The sequence below is a fragment of the Astatotilapia calliptera genome, chromosome 6 (genome assembly GCF_964374335.1).
Source record: "Astatotilapia calliptera chromosome 6, fAstCal68.1, whole genome shotgun sequence".
NCBI classification, from domain to species: domain Eukaryota; kingdom Metazoa; phylum Chordata; class Actinopteri; order Cichliformes; family Cichlidae; genus Astatotilapia; species Astatotilapia calliptera.
The window spans coordinates 27,136,263-27,161,264 of NC_137427.1; the positions used below are offsets into that span (position 1 = coordinate 27,136,263).

The 25,002-nt window shown below is 39.5% G+C and overlaps 1 protein-coding gene across 7 annotated transcripts in view; it reads right to left on the reverse strand.

The window, feature by feature from the left end:
- lrba (LPS-responsive vesicle trafficking, beach and anchor containing) overlaps positions 1-25,002 on the reverse strand; it is a 176,532-nt gene that overhangs the window by 137,764 nt on the left and 13,766 nt on the right. For all 7 annotated transcript variants that reach the window (XM_026171363.2, XM_026171361.2, XM_026171365.2 and 4 more), the window contains exons 2-12: positions 12,241-12,472; positions 10,710-10,810; positions 8,725-8,820; positions 6,901-7,022; positions 6,065-6,191; positions 5,256-5,375; positions 4,200-4,346; positions 2,522-2,719; positions 1,305-1,438; positions 689-797; positions 235-387 (exon numbers count right to left, since the gene is read on the reverse strand). In XM_026171363.2, coding sequence (XP_026027148.2) covers positions 235-387; positions 689-797; positions 1,305-1,438; positions 2,522-2,719; positions 4,200-4,346; positions 5,256-5,375; positions 6,065-6,191; positions 6,901-7,022; positions 8,725-8,820; positions 10,710-10,810; positions 12,241-12,472 — 1,539 coding nt within the window. The remainder of the gene's footprint in view (positions 1-234; positions 388-688; positions 798-1,304; positions 1,439-2,521; positions 2,720-4,199; positions 4,347-5,255; positions 5,376-6,064; positions 6,192-6,900; positions 7,023-8,724; positions 8,821-10,709; positions 10,811-12,240; positions 12,473-25,002) is intronic.

Genomic DNA, 25,002 nt, shown 5'->3' on the forward strand with positions numbered 1-25,002 from the left:
AGGGCTGAGTCCTGTTTTACTGTGTCCTTGCTTTTTGTTCCTTTGAGAGGCAGCTGGATGCTTGGAAAGCTACTAAGGGTTTAACTGAGACATTCTGGTTTTAATGGCAGTTACAGGTGGAGGGATAACCTTGAACTAGGGCAAAAGCACAGAGGGGCAAATTTGTGTGCAGTACAAATTCATTTCTACATCTTTTTAAACATAACCAAAAAATAATGTAGCCCTGTGTGTTACCTTGGCAGGGGCATGGATCCAGATGGCAGGGTTGAACAGAATGTGGTCACACAGCTGCTTGAGCAGCAAGATCCCATTCTGCAAGTTGCTAAGGTATCTGGAAAAGGCCAGTACAATGTCCAGGACAGGCCTCGTCACATGCACCTTGGAAGACTGGCGCAGAGAGAGAGACAAGAAGGCACAAAGTGACACAAATGGAGGTGAGGGAGGAAAAAAAATCCATAGGTAGTACAACAGTAAAGAGACGGCAAAGTGATGAAGGGAAATAGTCTGCCTAACAGACTCATAAGAGTGACTTCCAAGCAAAGCCAAAGGAAGAGTATAGTAAGTGTAAATGTGTGCCTGTGTTAGTGTATTAGCATTGGAGATGAATGAATATTAGGGTTACAGCTGTGCTGGGATCATTACCAGGACAGGAAAACTGTCTTCTTGTCAGTTAAGCCAGTTTACTCACCTTTTCCAAAGTATAGCCAATGACGAGGAAGCCTTTGCAGGCCAAGACCTGCTCTTGCATAGCCACTGAGTTCTTCAAGAGCTCCATCACAAAGGACAGCAAAGTGCAGCTAAGAGCCACAGACAGAAAGACAAACAGTGACAAAGAGAAGGACAGACTACAAGTCAGACAGTGACAGTCTATGTAAGCTGCTGACAAAGCCCAGACTGTCAAGAACACATCATACAGGAAATGTGATTGAATGAGGTTGTGTGTCTCCTTTGTGCTGGGGTAACAGTTTCAACCTAGCATCACCTTGAGGACTGCAAAAACATCCACAATGCAATTTAGAAGTAATAAACAAAGCAACGCATGTATTGAACTAAACATTTAGTAAGGATGAAATAATCTGAGAGTAAACTTTTAATTTAACAAGCAGCGTACACTATTTAGACCATTCAATTCTAGAGTCGTTGAGAAATAATAGTACAAATTGATTCACTGTTACTCTGCACGTAACAGCCCTAATAAAACACCATATGTGTTACAACCTGAGTGGTCTTAATGACAAATGAACAAAAGCCTGCTGATTATTCACTGCTCGGCTTACTACTGTAGTGCACGTAAGTGGAGTTACCAGACAGAGGTGTCCAGCTCGTTGCTGGAAGGCTGGCAGTAATCCAGCTGTGCAAACAGTGGGAAGAGGACCTGCACACCACCGATAGAGTGTATGCCGCTCTGGACTGAGTGAGTCACCACAGCTTTCACATCCTACAGAAACACACACACATATAGCCACGTTACACATGTAATCAGAATCGCACAGGGTCACACAGATGTTCTTTTCTTCTGATAATTACAGGGATATGTAACTACTTTGGGGGTTTTATTGCCACAGCATAACATAAGAGCCCTCATTTGAATCTTTGACTGTTGCTGCCTGCTTATCTCCTAACCTCAAACCATAGTTTTGATATTTCCTCTTATTTACTGTAATGTTTTATAATATTTCCCCCAAAATTTATATGGATGTTGCTCAGTGTTTGAGAGGGTAGACACAACTAGTGGATGAGAAAAACAAACTGAAAAAAGTGAGAATTTTTCCCGCCTTCTTCTATAGGATTGGAATTTTTGAGCATGGAATACCAAAGCTGCAAATATAGGTCACACATTCGTTCATATTTCACACAGAGTGTGTTTGTGTGGTGGAGGGAGCGTATGTTTATGTGGCGGCAAAGGCCTCCCCCACAGAGGAAACAAAGTACTTTCTTTGATGAGAGGGCATGAGAGAAAAACTCAATTAGCGCCCGAGAGGAGAAAACTCAACATGATTGAAGAAACAGTTTTACACGTGTGGTGCACATTTCTCTGAGCATATTTGTGGGTATGTACATGACTATGGCAGAATTTGGAAAATGTCCATGCACTAACACCATATACAGCTACAGAAGAAAAATGCACAACTACTCAAATGTAGTTCCAAGCTAAATCTCCCAGAGAAAGCCAATTTTATAATTAGAGCACCAGGATGGCATTTTTCAGCAGCTGCAGCAGTCTGTCTGGCTGGCTCAACACATTCGCTCCTCTGCCCTAATGAGGCTATTAAAATGAAAAGATGCCAACTGGGCCACTTTCATTACCGTGTGGGAAGAAAGAGAGTAAAGAGTGGTACATATGGAACAGTGGGAGGGAAGGAGCAGGTGTACAGGTGCTGAATGAATTTAGGCAGTGAAACTGCTTTAATGTTGGTGCTGTATGGTGGCTTAAGGTTAAAGCAATGCTATAAATACCAACTCCAATGGATGGCTCTAATATGATAGACGCACTAAGTGTTAACTGTGAGGGTGTAATTACCTGCAGCATGAGCGCATGGGGTGAGTGGACGAAAATGGAGACATTGTCCTTTGGGGAGGACTCGAGGCAGAGCTGGGCGTCTGTGGCTCGGGGATTGTAAGTGAAGGCAATACTAGAAGACAGCTTGCCGTCATACAGTAAGGTCTTATGATGCTCAGCGAACAACAAGTCACTCTCAGCCTTGTACTTGAATGTGCCCTGAGCAAGAAGACAAAGAAAAGGGCAAAAAGTGTTTAGTAAAAAATTACATTAGACAGTCTCTGCATCGTTCTCTTAAGTGTCTTTCTGCAACCCTGGTAACCAAACAAAAAGGCCAGTTACAAATACTGAGTCAATTCAATCATCTGCAAATGAAACAATACTTCAAACACAAGACATTGCATGTTTAAACAGAGAGATCTTGCTTTTGAAAGACTATATGCCTATTTTTAATTTGATCCCAGTTGTGGAGTCTTAAAAACAGACCTGTTGGAGCATGAACTAATTAGGTTCATTAGTAAAGACTGAGACAGATCCACTGCTCAAAGATTGCAAGGACAACAAGACGCACTCAGAGCACAAACATCCATGAGCAGCTCACTCACTGGTCAGCTCTTACTTTTAAGGGAATAATACTGTAGTTTGTATTCATTCAGCTACCTTCTTTCTTCTTTTTAAAACATACTTTATGTCCAGGTAGTACATTTGACGTGATATTTTAAATCTTTATACATACATGCATACTGCAAGACATACCACACTGAGGATAATAGTAAGAACCATTGTTTATAAGTTTTAAGGCTTTTAGTCCATTTTCAACCAATAAATTATTTAATTGACCTTGAAGACCTTAGTGAATGTAAGCCAAACTGTAATGAATTATTGACATGACCTCACTCTACACCCCGATAAAATTTTATCAGACTATTATTTAAATCTTTTCGAGCTATCGTGTTTACAGACACATGCATGTAACCCCTACCAAAAGCATAACCTCCCAGAGGTAACTAGCTCATCAATATAAATGAATGTTTCTTAACTTGTATACCAAAGTATTTTTAGATTACAACACATTAAAGGACTTTGATAATATATTGAAATCTCTGTAAGCATCTATGATTACTGGCTATGATCCAAAAAACACCACTGCTGTTCATTTAATATGGACTTGGATGATTTTTCTAAATGTGAAATTCTTCTTGGAAACCATGGATGTTGCGCCCTGTTGTGGCCACCCAGCTTGTTATCATTATGCAGTTAAAAAGCAAGCATAGCTCCAAAAATAAGATTTCAGGTGTTGCCTCCAGTGCAGAGCTGCCACCCACTGAAAACATTTTACACACGAGGAAATGAAAAACATGACGCAGGGATGTCATAGAATCCAAGAAAGTAAAGTAAACAACCTGCAAAGGTACTAAAATTGCCCTTCTTAATTCCTGAATGTTTAAAATGTTGACAAAAGCAGAGAAGTCATGCCAGTATATATTTTTTCCTCTCTAAGATGCTCATTATTATAACCAATCATGTTACTGAACTTTTTACAATTAATCTAATTAGTAGCAAAAATGTTCCTCTAGAGTTGCACATGTCCAAACTTTTTTGAGATTTTTCAAAAAAATAGTAACACGTGTCAGTTTAAACATTTGATATTCTTTTCTATGTTCTGCTGTAAATAAAATACAGTTTCATGCTTTCCAACCTGGTAGCCCGGACCCAGCTGATAGATAGCAAGGATCTGAGCAGCGCTGAGAGCTTCTCCAAACAGGTACACTGCCCCCATCTGTCCGCAGAACACACGGTTGATATCTGCCGTCTCAGACGATCCCAGGAAACACTTGTCAAATGTCTGCAAAGGGAGGAAGCAGGAAGGGAGGAAGGAATTACGAGAGCACCAAAAGGAAAAAACAAAAATAGACAAAAGGAGAAAAACAAAAGGGGTACGATGCGAGGAAGGAAATAAGGGGTGATGACAGATGGGGGTGGGTAAACAAAACCAAAAAGGGAAAGAAAAAAAAAAATCAAGAGAGAACAGCAGGGAAAGACACACTGATGTTAACGCTAGCTTTAAAGCAGAAATATTAAGAATGATAAGATCACGTCTCCTTCAAGAAGCCAATTTGCTTTCTGCCACAGCTACAGGATTACATTACACTGTGATGGCACAATAATTCCAAACATAATGTAATGTTACAATCTTTTATCTCAGCATGACAGAAAGCAATCCTGTGGACTGTGACAGAGTTCTGAAGTGTGAAGTGAACACGGCCATCATTTAATCATTTTACACTGCATTTTCCATGCTTCACAGATGGAGGGCAAGGAAAGCCCTCTGAAAGCAAGGACTGTGAATGGATGTGCGTAAAATCAGGCAAGATAGTCGGGGTGTTATTTGTTTGGTTTTGAGTGACAAAACTGATATTTAAACAGAAAACCTGTTAGAGCGCCTATATGTCTAACCCCCACATGCTACAATCAATGCCTACATTTTACCAAAGGGTTCATGTAATAAGTAATAATGATTTGCAAACACAGAAATGGCTTATTTAAGTGAATACTTAAATGCATTTTAGCAAAAAACTAAATAGCACTACATGAAAAGCAAAACATTTCTCCCCAAATCTCACACTCTTCCTTTAATTCTCTGTGAATCTGTGCAGACATTAAATATTACAGGAGCTGTTAGTAGCACCAACTCCTGTCCTGTTTTTGAGAAAAAGAGAAAAAACAAACATACTATTAAACTGTTGCTACTTACGTCACTGGTGTTGACAAACCAGGCAATGTCTCCAAAGGAAGCCAGTTCACCGTTCACAAAGCAGGCGATTTCACTGTTTTTCCAGCGGTTGTAGATATGAACTAGAGTCACCATGTACCACTGCAACGACCAGAACAAGCACACTTTCACACAATGGAAGTGCATCAATCAGACCAACACACGCACACACACATGTTATCAGCAAGTCGGTGTCCTCTATCACTGTAATTCAGTCACGTTTCATGACTCACTGCCCTCAGCTATGATCCCACCTTCTGCTTAATGTTTGCTTCTAGTTTTACTTCAGCTTTGCAACCAGTGAAATAATAATAAATAGTTCATTATGTGAGAGAACAAGCATTATAACCATGTAAAAATCAACTAAAATGAGTCCTCTTGGGGTTTGGTGAAGTAAGATGACTCCTTCAAGCTCCAGGGGGAAAAAAACAAAAAACACCAGAAACTTTCAAATTGCTCGCAGACTGCGGTTTCTGAAACTAACAGTTTTCAATGCATGCTTTGTGTGGAAGGAACAGAGCCCTGGATAATCCTTCTCTCCCACTGCCCTCCTTCCTCCATCTTCTAGTTTTGCTTCTCCCCAGAGTCAGGTAAGATGTGGCAGCTCATTTTTAAAGGAAGGGCTAGATTTATCGTGTGTGCAAATGTGTATTTGGGTGTATAGATGTGACTGATTATGTGTGCGCTGACATATGATTTCTGTGATCTATTTACAAGGATTTGCCTTTTCATGTGTTTGAATATTTGGGTACAAAACACTGTATTTAGCTTCGTTTTCGTTCCTTTCGTACCTTCTGCGGTTTGAAGTCATACTTTACACAGTGCTGGAATCCTTTCCCCTTCGATTTTAATGAGGTCACTATCAAACAGCCGCCCACAAAGTGTGCCGAGTAACCCATGCCTTTGCTGGTACGGAAACTGAAACAAAACGAAGGGGAAATACAAACATGTAACTTTACTTTGGAAATGATGCTGCACAGTTTCATACCAACTACTGTACCTTTTAGTGGCAGCGTGAATTACAGTTTTAAAAAAAACATTAAAAAAACATTTTCAAGGGAATTTTTAAAGCATAAAAAAAAACAATTATTTCTGATCCTCACTAAGTCTTCCCATCCTTCTCAGTGTCCCAGAGAGATGGGGCCCCTTCATGTGATTTAGTGAATATCTCTCTTGTTAAAAGGGCACCAGACTGAAGGGGGGAGTTTTTATTAAGGATTCTCTCAAACAGCTCGTTGGCTGCCCGGTTTGCTTACCGTTTTCACAGCGGCTTAAGCAGACCCCTGCTGAATAAATGAGATTTTGGCAGAAATGAATGTTGGTTGAAAATAAAATGTTCAGAGGGTTTGTTTTACTTGTTCCTCAGAGATTAAACAAAGTATGATGACACGGGGAAAAACAACCTTTGAGGCTGGAGGGAGTGGGTTTCAAAATAAATCATCTTGGTGGGAAAATTGACACGCTCACCTTTCGTGCAGTTTTCTTTGTGTCTAAACTATGTCCTAAAGGCAAAGTTGGCACTCCTGCGTTCCATTTGTGCCACGTTCAAACAAAATTAACATTTAAATGGCAAAGAGCAAAGGTTTATGTTCACTCCTTAATGTTTCGAAAATTCTCGTGTACCTACCAGTACAGGTAAGGCTTGTCTTTGTCTACATTGATGTTGTTGAGTGGATCCATGCGGATCCACGTGTGGAATGTAAACCCATTCTGATATGGCCATTTTGCTATGGGGGGCAGAGCTATTGCCTGTTATGGGAAAACAAACAGAAGAAAAAACAAAAAGCATCAGACACTGTGATGTAGGATCCCAACTGTGGAATGAAATGAGCCTTCAAATATTAATTAACACTGTTCAGTAGTGCAGTAGGTCAGTCTGAAACCCCACAAAAACAAAACAAGAGTGAAGAACAGCTGGAAAACATTTACTCTAAATCACATTCCTGTCTTACTGTTTCATTAGCAGAGGTATGTGCACTGTACACAGCACGCTGTAGAAAAGCACAGACACGTAATAGCAGCATTTAGGTGAAAAAGAAAAAAATGAAACCACAGCTCACAAGGCGGCGTGCTGCATCTGTACATGTGTCATCATCTCAGCAGAGGGTTACACACACACAAGCAGGAAACCACACACAAACATGCAGTATGTTAAAGGTGTGAGTAGACTAATGAAGTACCGAGGAACAGATTTAAACACATCTATGTGCATTAGACATAATGAAAGGTTCGTTTAGCTTCATGTTTTAATTTAGCCTGCGTCCATGTATTTAAAAACACTGATTATGACGCATTTAGCTCCAAAGTTTAGTAGCGATTATCAATCGAGGAACAACTGTGACATATTCAAATATGAGAGAGAGAAAAAACTCCCAAGGTGATCGCATTGACGTGCCACAAAATATCTTGTGGCAGGAAGAGGGGGGAAAAAACAGCAATGCAATTTTTCATGTATGTGGTAATGATGCAAAAAGCAATGCTTCTATAAACAATGCTTTTGTAAAGTTTCAGTGTAATAGAAACTAAAGCTGGAGCGTGCCACTCACAGCCAAAGTAGATTATAATAATTAGGCAGATAACTGACTAGATTCAGTTGATTTGGTTTTTCTTTTTCCAAGTCTGTTAATTTTTCTGTAGCTGTCACAATCGACAATCCTGTAATATGCACCAAGGGTGTGTTATGATGTGTCATCTTTAAAATAAAAACCTACTAAAAGATGTTAAGCAGAGACAAATAAGGCACTGTGCAGCCTGCCTTTCCATGATACCAACGGCTAAACGAGGAGGCTTCCACTAAACTAATGTGCAGCCAAGTTACAAACGGTATTTGAATATTTCAAAGCTCACTATGCATGACCTTTGCTTTATTAATGCGTTTCATGCAAACATCAGAAAGCATGGTATTAGCATCAAACTGCATGAGATTATGCTCCAACATTACTACACACTTCACAAGATTTAGCAGGAATGAATTAGCTTTGGAGCCCTGGGAGGGGCCTGATGCTTAATAGCAGATCAGAAAATATATAATATAAAAAATATAAGTAGTATGAAAAATAAAAAGCATGTGTAATGCAGTCAATAAGAGAAAAATTACACACAAGACTAAACAGTTGGCTTAATGGAAAACAGGTGAAAAAGCAAAGTCCTTCATTTCATCCCAACACTGGTGTAAAATATTTCTCAATGGTGGTGGGAAAAAAGGATTTTTCACAAATTTTAGAGTGCACTCATTGTTCCTAAATTCCACTTGAACACTTCTCATGCATTATATTCCTCCTCGGAGGCTTTGCTTGTTTTTTTTCCTCTTGTATCTGTGGTTACCTCAGTTGGGTTCATGATTTCACATCTTTAATCATTAATTTAGTGTTTCATATAAAAGCCACTGATAGTGCACACGGACAAAACTACAAACTGTATTGTGTTTACAGTTGTGGCATTATATACTCACAGCTGCATTTTTTCCTGGAAAGCTGAAGAAGGAGTCAGGACCGCTCCTGTGAGCCATGTACTTTAGCACTGACAAAAGCTTCACTGCGTGACGAGGCTGAGGAGAAAACACAGACACATGGGTGTTACTTAAGGCAGCTGATATACTATCAATGTTCAAACAAGCATACACACACAAATATGCACACACTGGTTTTAAACCTGCTCTTCACACATGCAGGCTCCTTCTGCTTGTTCTAAATCTAACTCAAAAACTGCAAAGACTGACATCCTGACAGATTTCCTCATATTTTCTCAACCCTGTGCACGGCACAGTACGCCTATTTAAAATACAATGAATCGCTAAGAGTATTCACTCACCCATCCAAATCACTGAATTCAGGTGTTACAAACCTAGGAACTCAGCCACAAAGTAGCAGGCCACATAAAATCACTGAGTGGGGTCAGCAGATGCTGAGGTGCAGAAAATGACAACTTTTTGCAGAGTCAATCACTACTGACCTCCAAATTTCATGTGGCCTTCAGATGAGCTCAAGAACAGCCTGCAGAGAGCTTCATGGAATAGGTTTTCACGGGCGAGCAGCTGAATCCAAACCTTACATCATCAAGAGCAATGCAGAGTGCCAGGTGTCGGATGCAGCAGTGTAAAGTAGGGTGCCACTGGACTCTAGAGGAGTGACAAATCACCCTTCTCTGTCTGGCAATCCAATGGATGAATCTGGGTTTGGTGGTTGAAAGGAGAACAGTACTTGTCTGACTATATTGTGCAAAGTGTAAAGTTTGGTGGAGGGGATTATTTTGTGAGGGTGTTCTTCAGGAGTTAGGCTCGGCCCCTTAGTTCCAGTGAAAGGAACTCTTAATGCTTCAGGATACCAAGATATTTTGGACAATTTCATACTCCCAGTTTGGGGATGACCCCTTCTGTACCAAGATGACTACGCACCAGTGCACAAAGCAAGGCCCATAAAGACATGGATGAGCGAGTTTGGTGTGGAAGAATTTGCACAGAGTCCTGATCTCAACCTGATAGAACACCTTTGGGACAAAAAAAAAAAAAGAGCTGAGACTGCAAGGCTGGTGTTCCTGTCCAAAGTAAGTGTCTGACATCACAAATGCACTTCTAAAAGAACAGTCAGAATTTCCCATAAATCCTCTTAAACCTCATGGAAAACCCTCGGAGAAGAGTTGAAGCTGTTATAGCTGCAAAGGGTGGACCGACATCATATTAAATCCTATGGATTAAGAATGTTGCCTCACTCAAGTTCATGTGCGCATGAAACAAGTGAATACTTTTGGCAATATAGTCTGTGTTGTATAAATACAAATATGACTGAGTGTTTTTACAAAAGGAAAAGAAAAGAAAGTCATGTTTTACTAGCACAACACAAGCTCCCATGGTCTATCCGGCTCCAGATATTCATAAAGGGAAAAAATGGAGCAGTAGCAAAAGCTGCTTGACAGGGGGAAGTGTGAGGTGAAATTTACAGGCATAAAATCAACTTGGCCCATTTCCTTCACTTGATTAGTGTCAGTGATTAATGGGTTACTCTTCTTCTCTTCCTCGCTTCATCTGTCATCCTTTCTGTGCTACTGATTCTCCCTGGATGAAGCAACTTATCTTCTGTACATGTATCATAAATCTTAATTTCATTGTGGGTATACCTGTGTGCAGCTGCTCAGACAGGATTTATTGTAGAAAATCTTCCCCAACTGTGTAAATAATAAGTGTGTTGGCTCGCACGGTCACGATGTGAAAAAAAGCAACCTAAATTTGGACTGTGTGTGTACTCTCAAGAAGCAGCTAATATCAATAATCTAGAGGTGCAAAGACCAGTGAACAGGAGTCATCTGGTTTCACATGATCTATATTTTCTGTGTGATGAGGGCATTGCCTGTGGGATGGCAGCAGTTTAGGTGTTGCTAGAACATTGCTCATGCGGGCCCCAGACAACCAAGACAGATCACCGTGGCGAGCCTCTGACTCACCCACTGGCCTCGCTCCCCTTGCAACTTGCTGAAGAAAAGCTTCAGCTCTTTAACTGTGATGCTGTAGCTGGCAAGTACACCCAGCATGTCCACCAGCAGGTCTGCAAGGACACACGTACACAAAGAGGACAGAAAAACACAGGCGTTAAACATGGCAGGTTAAAAACAGGCTGACAAGATATAATACAACCTTATTTCCAAAACAGTTCAGCAAACGTGTAAAATATAATAAATAAATAAATAAATGCAGTGATTTCCAAGTCTCACACTCACATGTTATTCTCAATAGGACATAGAAACCTTATCAAGTGTTTGGACTGAGATGTTGAACTAAATCCTATATCAGACAAGAATAAGGGATTCCTCTTCCAAACGTCCTGCAGCTAGTGTCCTCAGTTCCCACACGTTTACAAACTACTGTTAAAAGAAAAGAGGATGCTACACAGTGGTAAACATGACCTTGTTCCAACTTTTTTGAGACATATTGCTGCCATCAAATCCAAAAGTACCTCATTTTTGTCTTAACATGATACATTTTCTGAGTTTAAATAATCGATGTTCTCTTCTAAATAAAATATGGTTTTCTTAGATTTGAGGTTCATTGCATTCCGTTTTACTGTACATTTTACACAGCATCCTAGCTGTTTTGGAAGTATTACAGTAAGAATTACAGTGTAGCGAACGCTTCGAGCAGCTAAATAACTAAAAACGGAGACCTAAAATAGACAGGATGCTCCGGGAGAGTCCCAGCTTCTGTGCAGTCTCTTATTAGCCATTATTAATAATGAGCCTAGTGACAGATAAGACTAGTGTGCATTTTATGGAAGTTAACCGTTTAATATGATTCACTTCTTCCAGCATAAAGATGAACGGCAGTAACATCTGAGAGGATGTTTTCTACATAATATTAAAGTCTTGCTGTTCAATTCTGTACTACATGGTTTCATTTTGGTTTTTAGTAAAGGGGATTGCAGATCTCTTTAACTTAACTAATACTGCATTCACACTAAAGTAAATGTTATTATAATCATTACTTTTAGCTGCCTAGTTACTACTGGGCTATATCACCCTTGCTTGACTGCATACATGCTCCAGGCCAGAGCTGTTCTAGCTGGCAAAGGTTCACTGAACCATACACTGCAGGACTAGTTCATACTAATTTCCAGATGGGCATCAGACAAATTAGACTTAGACTTAAGGAGGCTGTGCAGGACAACTGAATCCTCACTCAGCATAATATGTGAGGATGAAATTATGATATTTTGGACAAAAAACTGTAGTGATCAATTCACATGTGGAGTTGGAATTTATCATTTAGCCAGCTCTCCTTCCTTACAGAGGTCACAGTAAAGGCTTAGCAACAAAACATCTCTTCTCCAGATGGGGAAGATTCATTGTTTTGTTAAGCAAACATCTGCAGCCTTTGCAGCTGAATAGCATGCTGCAACTGCTACACAAGCCAATTGCCTTTAACCTTTAAAAACTCATGGAAAGACAAAGACTTGTTTCAATGAAGGACTGTTTTCAGCACCTGCGATCATGCTGTCAATGGTGGATATACGCTGGAGCACAAGCTGAATGAGCCCCACTTCAGTGCACGCCTGCAGGTTGCGGACACTCTTCTTGAGGATGGCGGTGAAAATGCTCCAGATCTCAGCCTGACAGTTGGGCTCACACTTGTCCAACAGCTCGACCATGCACACAATGCTCTCCGGTTCCTGGATGATGAAGTTCATCTCCAGGTCAAACTGGCCGCCGACCAGCTGGAAGACAGAGAGAAAAACAAGTGAGGGTGGATGAGGAGGAGAGAGTTCCTTCCTTTTCTTTCATAAGCAGACAACAGAAACATTCCTAAGTGTGGGTCCACACTCCTAAACAGATCATTAGTCAGGCATTAGAGATGATGCCAGAGGATTAAAGGTCAACAGAGAATCTCTGTAAGTCTGTGGTGTCTACAGCTAACCTTCTGACACTGCAATTATTCAAGAGCAAAAACTATTGACCTAGTAATAGTTCGTTAATGAACTTCGGTTCTGTAAATGCCAAAATGCTAAGAGCATTGTGGAGTGTGTGTGCATCATAGTGATACTGCATCAATACACACACACCTGGGATCTGTGTGTGTGTGTGTGTGTGTGTGTGTGTGTGTGTGTGTGTGTGTGTGTGTGTGTGGGAATACTACGAACAGGAGGCTCACCTCATGCACTACCATCCTGAGCTAATGTTCGGTGGGCTAACTTACTTTAAATCAACTCAACCCAAAAAACTATTCAACACTGTGACACAGTTGGCTTGATATTACTACCTACTAATTCAGAGCAAGCTAAGGGCTCAGTCACATGAGTAAAAATAGGATTTATATATGTAGACAGCAACAGATATGCGATTTTTGATGATTTATTAGAAACAGATTGCATAGGATTGCCAACTTGACCCCATTCAATCGCAGATTAATAACAGAGTACTCTGTATTACGGCAACATTTATGGCAGGTTTTAGTCTCAGTTTTGGCATCACGGATCATCTCATTTTGCAGCACAAAAAACATAAAAACCAACTTGGACAAAAGCTAATTTTAAAGGGTTTAAAAATGTCAGAAATAGTTGTGTTTAACTTTGCAAACTGCAAATTATGTCCTCAGAGTGAAAAGCATGTTTAGAGGTCTTCTATTCCTGTAGGAGGTCCTGAAATACTAACAGCATCCGACAGAGCCTGGCAGACACAAACTCGGGCTGAGATTAATTTCCCGTTCTGATCAAGTTCAAGAGAAACAATAGCATTTGTATAAACCACATCCTGCCATATATGCACAGCTTTCTACACAACATAACACACAACCCCAAGCTCTATTCCTTTCTCCATGAAAGAAACTAATTACAGTATTAGTCAACCTCAGCAGCGATCTCCAGCTAACGCTTATTCAGGCGGTGGTGAGGTAGATTGCTTGTCTTATTGCAAAGAAATAATGTTCTTTGTGTCCAGGGAAAAAATCTACGAGCCATAAATGTCATGATTTGTCACTCCTTAATAGTTGTGATGACATTTTTATTATTGAACCCTGCCTAATAGAAAAAGATAAAGAAAATAACAACACGGATGTCAAATTAATAATGCGAGGAAGGCTGTCATGTTTAGAATCAAGGAGGTGTGACTAGACAAAAACAAAAAGATTGCCGTACCACCATTAGACCAGCTCAGTGTGAAAACAGTGTGATTTGGTGCAGGGATCAGAAACTGTACTATTAAAATGAGAGAGGGGAGATTTACTCTGCAAATGTGTATCTGAGCAGAAGATAGAGGAGGAGGGGTAACACAGCTGCCCCTGCTGCAATATCTTTAAAGATGTGGAATAAATAATAGCGCTGAGACGCAGCTCTCCCATCGTCCTTTTGCCCTCCCCTCACATATAATCCATTTATTCTTTATGTCACCATTAAGCCTGGGAAGATATCCTTTACCTTTTGACAGAATCAGATACACGATGCATTTTTCCTATCATCCCTTTGCACACAGCCTCAGATGAAACATAATGTAAAAAATATGTTTTGGTACTAACATATTGTTCCAAAATTCACAACTACTGCAAATGCAAACAACTTTGTATCTAAACATATGAAATGCCCGCATTTAGCTTTTGTCAAAAAAACACTTGTAACTTTTAACACATAAATAAACTGTAGAAAATAGTTATTTTATCACTATATATCATATTTATATGAATATTATTTTACAAAGAAAACATAAACCAGAACATCAGTGATGGAGTCGCTCATCTGACTCACAATCCATCATCATTTACTGGTTGCTGCACGAAAAAAAAAAAAAAGACAACCATGGCCTTAAACTTAAGCTCGCTTTGGCTGAAGACTCATTGAGTGATCACACATTTATCCTTTTTTTTACAAATCAACACCACAAACCAAATTTTGTTATTCAGTTTTAATTAGTTACATTCAAATGTCTCAAAGCCTCGAGATTGTTTTAGCTCACTATGTCCATGGACAGACATAAAATAAAAGTAACAACATATTTTTTACCACATATGGATTATTCACACCTTTCATCAGGCAAACAGCTAAAAGATTTTAAAAAAAAAATCATCAGTCTGCAAGTATGAATGTAGCACAACTAAACTTTCTATGCATCTGTTCAAATGAATACCAAGCTACCTCTTATAGAAACAAATGGAAGAAAGTGTGGACAAAATGACCAGCATCTCTTCTGTTTCCTTTTTAAAAACCATAAATCGTGCACACCTTTTCTAACTTGGTGGATGCCCATATGTACCATCATGTCATATAAACAACTGATTTATGAGCATTACATTGTAAGCTAGTCATCCATCCATTAGAGTCAACTGACCAACAGATGACAAGAGTGGAAGCACAAGGATGGAGACCACACTGCAGTTGCACACTCTTGAAGCTAACAGGGCTGCTTTTAAATCTGATTTTCCACTTCCTATAATCAGAAAGGTGTCCAAGTCCAAGAAGACTTAAGCAATTACAATAAGTGGTTGTGTGGAAGTGTCCCCATCTCCTCGACAAAGAGGAATCCCCTTGTGGTCCTAATACTAAAATTAAAGTGAAACGATTCTGTAGACAGATAAAAATTACTGGGCTGATGTTGACTACAAAAATGCATTTTTCTGCTTTTGTTTTGTGATAACAAACATCTTGTTTGTCTACCAGGAAATGTTTATGATGCTTACAATATTTAAACTCCCTAAAACATTCAAACCAATGATTTACATTGTTCTTTCTGGGGAACAGGTAAAAAGCTGGCATAGCCTGAACTTCCTTTTTAGTCAGAAGCTACCATAATCGCCAGTGTCTTTTGGAAGCTAGACACCAGATCCCTGGATGGGTAACCTAGCCTGGCTGTACTCCCCTGAGGCCTGCCTGAATTAATCATGGCTGAGCAGCCAAGCAGCCACTGGGCTGTAACACAAAGCACAAACAGGCTGCTCTGGTCTCCATGGAGAACAACACCGGAGGAGAGCTGTTCTAAATGTTACACAGAACCAGTGTTCGTACATCAGATCCAAGAGGATTATGAATTTTAATGAAACTGAAGGCTGACAGCCAAAAAAAAAGGATATCAGGATTAGCAGGAATCAGAATTGTAAAAGTTATAGTTTAAAAGTTAATAGTTTTGTAAATGTTTCATTTCATGTGTTTAATATATTTTCAAACTCTATCAATATTCCTTTGCTATTGTAGAAAAATCATTTTCTATCATAAATGCCACTTTTTTAAAATCCAGAATATCACCTTAAACTAATAAAAATCACCAAAATATTGAGATTAAAAAAGGAAGAAGAGGTGGTCATATAAGACTCTTCCAAAGGGGGGGGACCCATCACAACCTCCTACTGACCCTTACTGCAAATAAAGACGATACATACAGTGGGGCAAAAAAGTATTTAGTCAGCCACCGATTGTGCAAGTTCCCCCACTTAAAATGATGACAGAGGTCAGTAATTTGCAGCAGAGGTACACTTCAACTGTGAGAGACAGAATGTGAAGAAAAATCTATGAATTCACATGGTAGGATTTGTAAAGAATTTATTCCTAAATCAGGGTGGAAAATAAGTATTTGGTCACCTCAAACAAGGAAAATCTCTGGCTCTCACAGACCTGTAACGTCTTCTGTAAGAAGCTTTTCTGTCCCCCACTCGTTACCTGTATGAATGGCACCTGTTTGAACTCATCATCTGTATAAAAGACACCTGTCCACAGCCTCAAACAGTCAGACTCCAAACTCCGCCATGGCCAAGACCAAAGAGCTTTCGAAGGACACCAGGAAAAGTATTGTAGATCTGCACCAGACTGGGAAGAGTGAATCTACAATAGGCAAGCAGCTTGGTGTGAAAAAATCAACTGTGGGAGCAATCATCAGAAAATGGAAGACATACAAGACCACTGATAATCTCCCTCGATCTGGGGCTCCACGCAAGATCTCATCCCGTGGGGTCAAAATGATCATGAGAACGGTGAGCAAAGATCCCAGAACCACACGGGGGGACCTGGTGAATGACCTGCAGAGAGCTGGGACCAAAGTAACAAAGGTCACCATCAGTAACACACTACAACAGCAGGGAATCAAATCCAGCAGTGCCAGACGTGTTCCGCTGCTGAAGCCAGTGCATGTCCAGGCCCGTCTGAAGTTTGCCAGAGAGCACATGGATGATACAGCAGAGGATTGGGAGAATGTCATGTGGTCAGATGAAACCAAAGTAGAACTTTTTGGTATAAACTCAACTCGTCGTGTTTGGAGGAAGAAGAATACTGAGTTGCATCCCAAGAACACCATACCTACTGTGAAGCATGGGGGTGGAAACATCATGCTATGGGGCTGTTTTTCTGCCAAGAGGACAGGACGACTGATCCGTGTTAAGGACAGAATGAATGGGGCCATGTATCGTGAGATTTTGAGCCAAAACCTCCTTCCATCAGTGAGAACTTTGAAGATGAAACGAGGCTGGGTCTTCCAACATGACAATGATCCAAAACACACCGCCCGGGCAACAAAGGAGTGGCTCCGTAAGAAGCATTTGAAAGTCCTGGAGTGGCCTAGCCAGTCTCCAGACCTCAACCCCATAGAAAATCTGTGGTGGGAGTTGAAAGTCCGTGTTGCTCGGCGACAGCCCCAAAACACCACTGCTCTCGAGAAGATCTGCATGGAGGAATGGGCCAAAATACCAGCTACTGTGTGTGCGCAAACCTGGTAAAGACCTATAGTAAACGTTTGACCTCTGTAATTGCCAACAAAGGTTATGTTACAAAGTATTGAGTTGTATTTTTGTTATTGACCAAATACTTATTTTCCACCCTGATTTACAAATAAATTCTTTACAAATCCTACCATGTGGATTCATGGATTTTTTTTTTCACATTCTGTCTCTCACAGTTGAAGTGTACCTCTGGTGCAAATTACTGACCTCTGTCATCATTTTAAGTGGGGGAACTTGCACAATCGGTGGCTGACTAAATACTTTTTTGCCCCACTATATGGGTCAGAAAATGCATTACATTTACTGGTTCTTGATTTCGCAATCTTTTCACAATCCCTTTAAATTCAGTTAGCAAGAAATTGAGACTGAGCCTGAGGTCTGAGCTAAACAAAACGAATTTGTGAATCATTACAGGTAGCCATGTGATGCTGACGATGAGAAAAAGCAACAAATGATGACCATTTTGTACCACAGGGGAGGAAATTACCCGGCTAAAAGTAATAGGCACAAACAGTGATGTTGCCAAGTCATAGCTGCAGGGTGACGAGCCCCTCCATTGTGTCTGTGCATGACTATATCCATGCTCATGTTAATCCTTCATTTCTTGTGAAAGTTCAATTAAATTCTATGACTGAAAATGTTTGAATATAAAAAGAGTTGCATGGCTAAGATCAGAGAAAACAGAAAAAAAATTCCCAGACATTTATATGCTCATATCTAGCATCTCTGTAGATTGTCAGAGGGCTTGCATCCAGCTTTGAATTGCTTTGAACGGTCAGAACACGCACGCCCCATCTATCACTTGTTATTATCTGCCAGTTTTGATGCATAAGCTCTTAAGGACAAGCCTAGAGAGAGTGAGACCTGATCGGTATGACATTTGATTCCACTGTGCAGCTAGCAGTCTAAGTACATCCCTAAATCTCATGTGTTGCAATACCTCACTACCAGAAAAAAAACATGTAAATGACTCAAGGCCAAGTTCAATTTGTCCTTTACAAGAGCACTAAATGCCAGATTGTTTTCAATCCATTTTAATGTAAATCAAGTCCAAATAAATAAATAAATAAAATACTCAAATGGGCTGTCAAGAGTAACCATGCTTTCACCACACACACACACACACACACACACACACACACACACACACACACGGCCTACTTTTTCAACAGCTCTCTTAAGTGGATCTATTTTAACAAGCTATCTTGTCAAACCAAATGTAGTTTAGCTTATTCTTCCATGAGAGCCCCCCACTGCATGACCCAAAACAAAGCATCTATCAAAGTGACCCGAAACATGATTTGTGATATGACAACATCTTATAATCCGGCGCTCTTCACTGCTGATAAACACTCACATTTCAAACATATTGATGTGAGATGTTGAAATAGCTCCAGCAGATAAGGAGGTCAACCAAATAATCTGTCCCACTCAAATCCCTCTAGCGCTAGCAGTGATACGGTGGAATGGGCTTCTGATGGAGGAGATGAGGCGAAATAGTGAGCCGAGGTCTTTGAAGGGGCTTGTGATACAAATTTTGGACACAGCAAATTTTAATTAATGTTATCAAGCCCTGTGACCTATGAATCTTCCAGCTTGCTTAAAAAAAACAAAAAAACCAAGTCAAAACCAACTGTTGGTAACCACTTCATCACGCAAATCTTGGTCATATTAATTCACCAGCTGTTTGTCAGCTAGAAATAGAAAATGAAGGAATACACAACCCAGCCACTTTATTAGGTACACCGCAGAAGTACTGGATCGGACGCACTTTTAGCTTCATGATAGGTTCAACAAGGTGCTTTTGCTCCATACTGACATGATACCATCACACAACTGCTGTAGATTTGTGAGTTAGACATCCATAGTGTCAATCTCTTGTTCCACCATATCCCAAAGGTGTTCTATTGAATACAGGTCTGCAGACTGTGGAGTACAGTGAACTTGCTTTCATGTTCAATTAAGCAGTTGAATATGAGCTGAGCTTTGTGACATGGTGTATTATCCTGGTGGAAGCAGCCATCAGAAGATGAGTACCCTGGGGATGAATAGATGAACAGCAACAATACTCAAGTAGGCTGTGGTGTTTAAACAATTGGTAACAGTTGGTAATAAGGGCCTAAAGTTGCCAAGAAAACATCCACCACACCGTTATACCACCACCACCAGCCTAAACCATTGACACAAGGCAGGATGATCTAGTTATTGATACCATTAATGCAAAACTCTGAGCCTACAATTTGAAATCAAGACTCATCAGAGCAGGCAATGCTTTCCCTCCCAATCTTCTATTGTCCAATTATGGCGAGACCATGCAAACCGTAGCCTCAGTTATCAGCTGACAGAAGTGACACCTGGTTTGACCATTCTCCTCTGACACAACATGCCCAACAATTTTAAATCAAGAGAACTGCTGTCACTGAATATTTTTCTCTAGACAACTTGTTGTCTTACAACTTAGAGAAGGTTATCTGAGTAAATCCCATCAGTACCACCGGCACAAACAACCATGCCCTAATCAAAGTCATTCTGATGCTTGCTTTAAACTTCAGCAGCTCATCTTGACTGTGTCTACATGGCTAAATCAAACTAATAAAGTGGCCTGTGAGTGTATCTTGAAAGCAAAACCAGAGTTTGATGACAGCTGACAAAGTCACTGAATATTATCATTTGGCATTTCACATTATTGATAAGACCCAGCAAAAATCAGTTTTCTATAAAATCAAACTTTGCTGCTCAACATTCATGATCCAGGTGTCAGACATCAGACCCTCCCACCCCCACAATCCTGAGTTGGATAAATGGTTAAGAAAATTGATGTATGGATGGATGTTTACATTTATCTCCACTCATAATTATACTACAGCACATCCAAGTAAAAATGCACTGAATTGTACTAGTTTCACCATGCTGTAATAAGGCTTGTTATTACAGCTTCAGTATTGGAAAAGCTATTCACATACCACCCCATCAATATTCTGCCTTGTGCATGAGCCTGCCACTTTGCATTTTCTAAAACAGAAGTGGAGAGCAAAGTGGTGAAAATTATGCATGCAATGACCATGAAAACGGCGGTCCAATGATCACAGTGCAACATAACCTTTTAAAGTGGCTCACTCCATTCATCTTGTATGACAATTTGTTTTTCAAAATGTAATACATTGTTTTCCCGAGCCACAATGCTACCTTCAATACCATATGAGACGAACATGATGAGAGGCAGAGTGGAGAGGGAGGAGGGAGATATTTTAATAGCTGGATTTCTAAGAATATCTTCAGAAGTGCAGTCTGCCAAGCTTTTGTTTTTAACAACGGCTGGCATTCATTTTTACACTACAATAGGAGTGATGATGTCTTGGCTGTAGTTTGATTAACACATGATTTCTTTTGTTGCATCATTTATTTATCTAAGAACAGATTTACACAACATGCAGATGGAGTATAACGCACATGAACCTGCAGAGTTTTTGGATTATTTCATGCAATCACACAGCATTTATTTTTACTAAAACTATGTGCACACTGTGAAGGAATAAATGAAGCAGAAACTAAGACAAGAAAAGGGAACCCAAGCCTTAATTAGGATCTTTACATCTGATTTAATAGACTGCAGATGAAATGTTGCTTTTACATATTTTACCTGCCGAGATTGTAAGGTGTGTGAAAGGTGGGTCCACAAAAAGCAAATCAACATTCCTGTATGAAACACTTTGTGCCATCGTCCTTTAAAAGATGCCACAAAAGATCTGATAAACTGCCATCAATTCTCATCAAAATATACTACCTGCCTCGAAATAGCCTACATGGAGGGGCGTGACTATGATCTGTAGTAGCTCTTTTCCACATTTGCACAGAAAGATAAATATAAGCACTTCAGTGATACTGTGAGAAGCTGGATTTTGACCTTTTCTCCTATTAAGCAAATACTCGTACACATCACATGAGTTGGTGAGCTATTCAAGTCCCCTGTTTAATGCTTGCACTATCTGGCAATCGAGTTCGAGTTGCAGGGTGGCTGCTATTGTCAACAAAAGGAAAAGGCTTGTCAGGAAATAGTCCTCATTAGTAATCAGACTTCTTGGTTTGGAGCAATCTCTTAGTTTTCATGGACAGCTCTGACCAACTAAACTCCTTTTGCTTCAGGAATAGATGTTCAACATCACAACAATAAAATCCTGCTTTGTACATCACATTTTAGGGGGAAAAATCCTTACATGGCTTCTGTTTGGAGCGGGTTATTGAGCTAATTCTGGGGGATAGGTGTTCTCTGCTACTGTGATGTGACTTCCATAAAAGCAGACATGGAAAGAATGATTCGATCAAACAAAGAAAGTCAAAGTGTAGCAGCTTTGCTTGTGGTTTTAGTTTGAATAGCAGCCGTACAATAAGTTAAAAATAGCAGCTACAGGGCTGAAGAAGGAAAGAGATAAACATTAGTCATTACAGAGGAATTCCAGCCCGTTTTGATACATGGGGTGAAATCAAAATTTAAACACAAAGAATCCTCCATTAATACATCTCTTTAACGGAAAAGGTGGGCTGTAAAGGTTTCCTTATAAACAAAATACTGATTTTTTCCTCATTCACTGAGGTACCAAAATGTACCACACTTCAGACTAAAAACATAACTGTACTTTATTGTGCTTGAATAACAAAGCACACTTTTCCAATCACAGGTTTTTTGGTTTTTTTTAAACACCTTCAAATCTGTTTTTTATGAACGTCCCATCAAAATAAAATTATATTTTCCAGCACTTTTGTACACAGATTGGGGAGCTTTGGAAACTTTAGATTTTTGAGTACCTTTGTAAGTGGCAAATTGAAGGTTAACATAACATGTCAATTTAAGCCTAAGAGCTCATAGTCATAGTAGTACAGTTACTGTATTGCAGCCACAGGCATATATTACCACCGAAGCAGCTTTTTTATTTAGATTTTATTTATTGCAAGCTCCTGAATGTGACACCAACCTGCTAACCTAAGAAATTTGTACTCTGGTACAAAGTTATAATGACAGCAGCTCTAGTATTGTGCATTTTGCTTTGTTATGTGAAAGAATATTAATGCAGCTTGATCCCAAATGCAAAGAATGGGCTATATGATCCATATCATTTCTGTTTGACCTTTAAAAAACAACAACAAACAAACAAAAAAAAAACAACAAAAAAAACACAACAGATGTAAACAGATCCAGAATTCAAATTCTGTTCAAAAAGTTACTGGAAGGTTTTATCACCGTTTGAAATCTGGGAAATCCCACATGGGGAGGCAGGAAACAGTCTGCACCCTCCAGCATATCCCAACAAAGTTGCTCTACTCTAACGGACTTCCTGTAGTTTCCTCTGCATATCATAAAATTCTAGTCAACAAAGACCATGCATGAAGGCCACAGAAAATGGCACGATGCACATTTACCTGCAAGTAAATCATTACCCAAGTGTGATTTAGTATTTCCATCCTGATGTAGAAGCACTCTTTTAGTATAGGAACTCAACAACTGTTTTGAAAGCCGTACGTTGTATTTGTATATGTGGTATTATGATTGAGTAGTAGTAAAGTAAACGTGAATTGTGGGGATAAACATTCAAAATCCTAAGTGCCAGCATGGCCTTTAAAAGCAAGAGAGCTACATTTGTGTCAAGTCAACTCAAATTTATTTATTTTGAAGCACATTTAAAAAACAAAAACAAGATTAAAATTACATTAAAAAAGTAGAACAACAGATGAAAAAAAATGTCTATCCATGTTTAATGTATAGACATTTGCCTCTGGGAATCCAAAGCTAACTGCTGAACCTTGATGACTTGAGTGCAGCTCAATAAAACAAAGTGATGTAAGATGTCAAACTGATAACCCCAGTGCGGTACCAGCATGAATACCCTCGACCTTTTAACATTTATTTCAGTGGTTTGAGAGCAGGTGCTGCCTTTCCGATCGTCCTATAGACCTTTGATGGCATCGCTCGACGTCTCAGCAGTCATCGTTTATGGGTTACTGCATCATTCTTCTGACATCTCAGAGAAAACTGTTTGATTTGGATTAAAGGCAGGGTGACTAACTTCATATTCATTGCTGCCCTCTTCCTTTTCCAGCAATAAAGTGAGAAAAAAAAGCAAAAGCAAAATTATTTACTCTTTAATTCTGGCAGAACTACTGGGAGAGTCCTCCCTCAGCCTTTCACCTAAATAAGTCGTTCAATAGAAGCTATGTGCACTCCACCTTTTCTAACAGTTTATAATACTACTCCCTGCCTACAGAGCCTAGAACATAAAGAAAACTAATCAAAAATCTAGACTTTATTTTCCAACATAGAACATGCAGTGATCAAAAGCTTCATAAAGGTTTTATATCCATCTAGAAAAAGAGAAACAAAATGCTGCGATGCCCCAAAATCCAGATCTCAACCAGCCTGAAATGCTGAACCTTAAAAGAGCTGTGCATCAACAAATGCCCACAAACCTCAATGAACTGAAGAAACACTGTAAGGAAGAGTGGGCGAAAGTTCCTCCACACAGAAGGTCACACAGGAAGTTATTAATCAGATGCTGATAAATGTGCTTCTACAAGCTGTTGAATCATGGGGTGTACTTAGTTTTTGCCCCCATACGCTGCATCTGCATTTTGGTTTAGTTTGTTTTAAATCAATTATGACATGGCGTAATATGTCATGTGTTGTTCTTCTTCAAAAGTTGTATTTAGAAAACCTAAAACTGAAAAGGGATTTACTTTCCTTTTCACTGTAGAGCTGTGTGAATTTGACCTTTTGTTTTTGGGGTATAATTGAATTCTTTCTTCTGCTTTCGAATGGCCAAAATGTGTTTTGTTAGGTCACAGAGAACTTGATCTTCTCCTCCAAAATCAAATCGTTTCATTATGACGGTAAAGTAAACATTTGTGGAAAAAAGTTTGAGGAACGTCCTCCAGATCAGACTTATCACCCTGTGAAAATATTTGATGAATTGTGAAATAAAAATTATGACCAAGTTGACCCAGATCTATTTAGCAGCTTGTGATGTGTCGAATAAGAGTCCAAAACCTTTTCAAAACTAGAGTGTTTTCAAAGAGCTGATTGATGTGGTGAATAACACCCTGTTGAATCTTTCTAAAACATGCTGCTGGCTTCACATTTAAGATGGACATTGAAAAAAATAAAAAATTTATACAATTTTAATATTTTTCTTTTTGAAGTCTAAATCGCAGCAAAAAAAATAAAAAATTTCTGGCACAACTTCACCTGCTTCCAAGGTGCATGGAGAGGATGAAAGAATTCACAAAGTAGGAACTCCAGCAACACTTGAGGGAAGATTAACAACTTAAATAATTGACCAACGCGTTTCGGCTTGTGGCCTTCATCAGGGTCATAGTAAAACATTGTAAAAAAATTGCTTAAATACAAGACAGGAAACAGAAAAAGATTCAAATTAACCAGTCAAAACTTCATAGATAGGTCAGCTGACACATAATAGGTAGGTATTGGTTAATTGGCTAAGTCACGCCCAAGTAAATACCAGACTAGATCATTACTGATTATTCACATTTTGCTCAATGTTCAAGCCT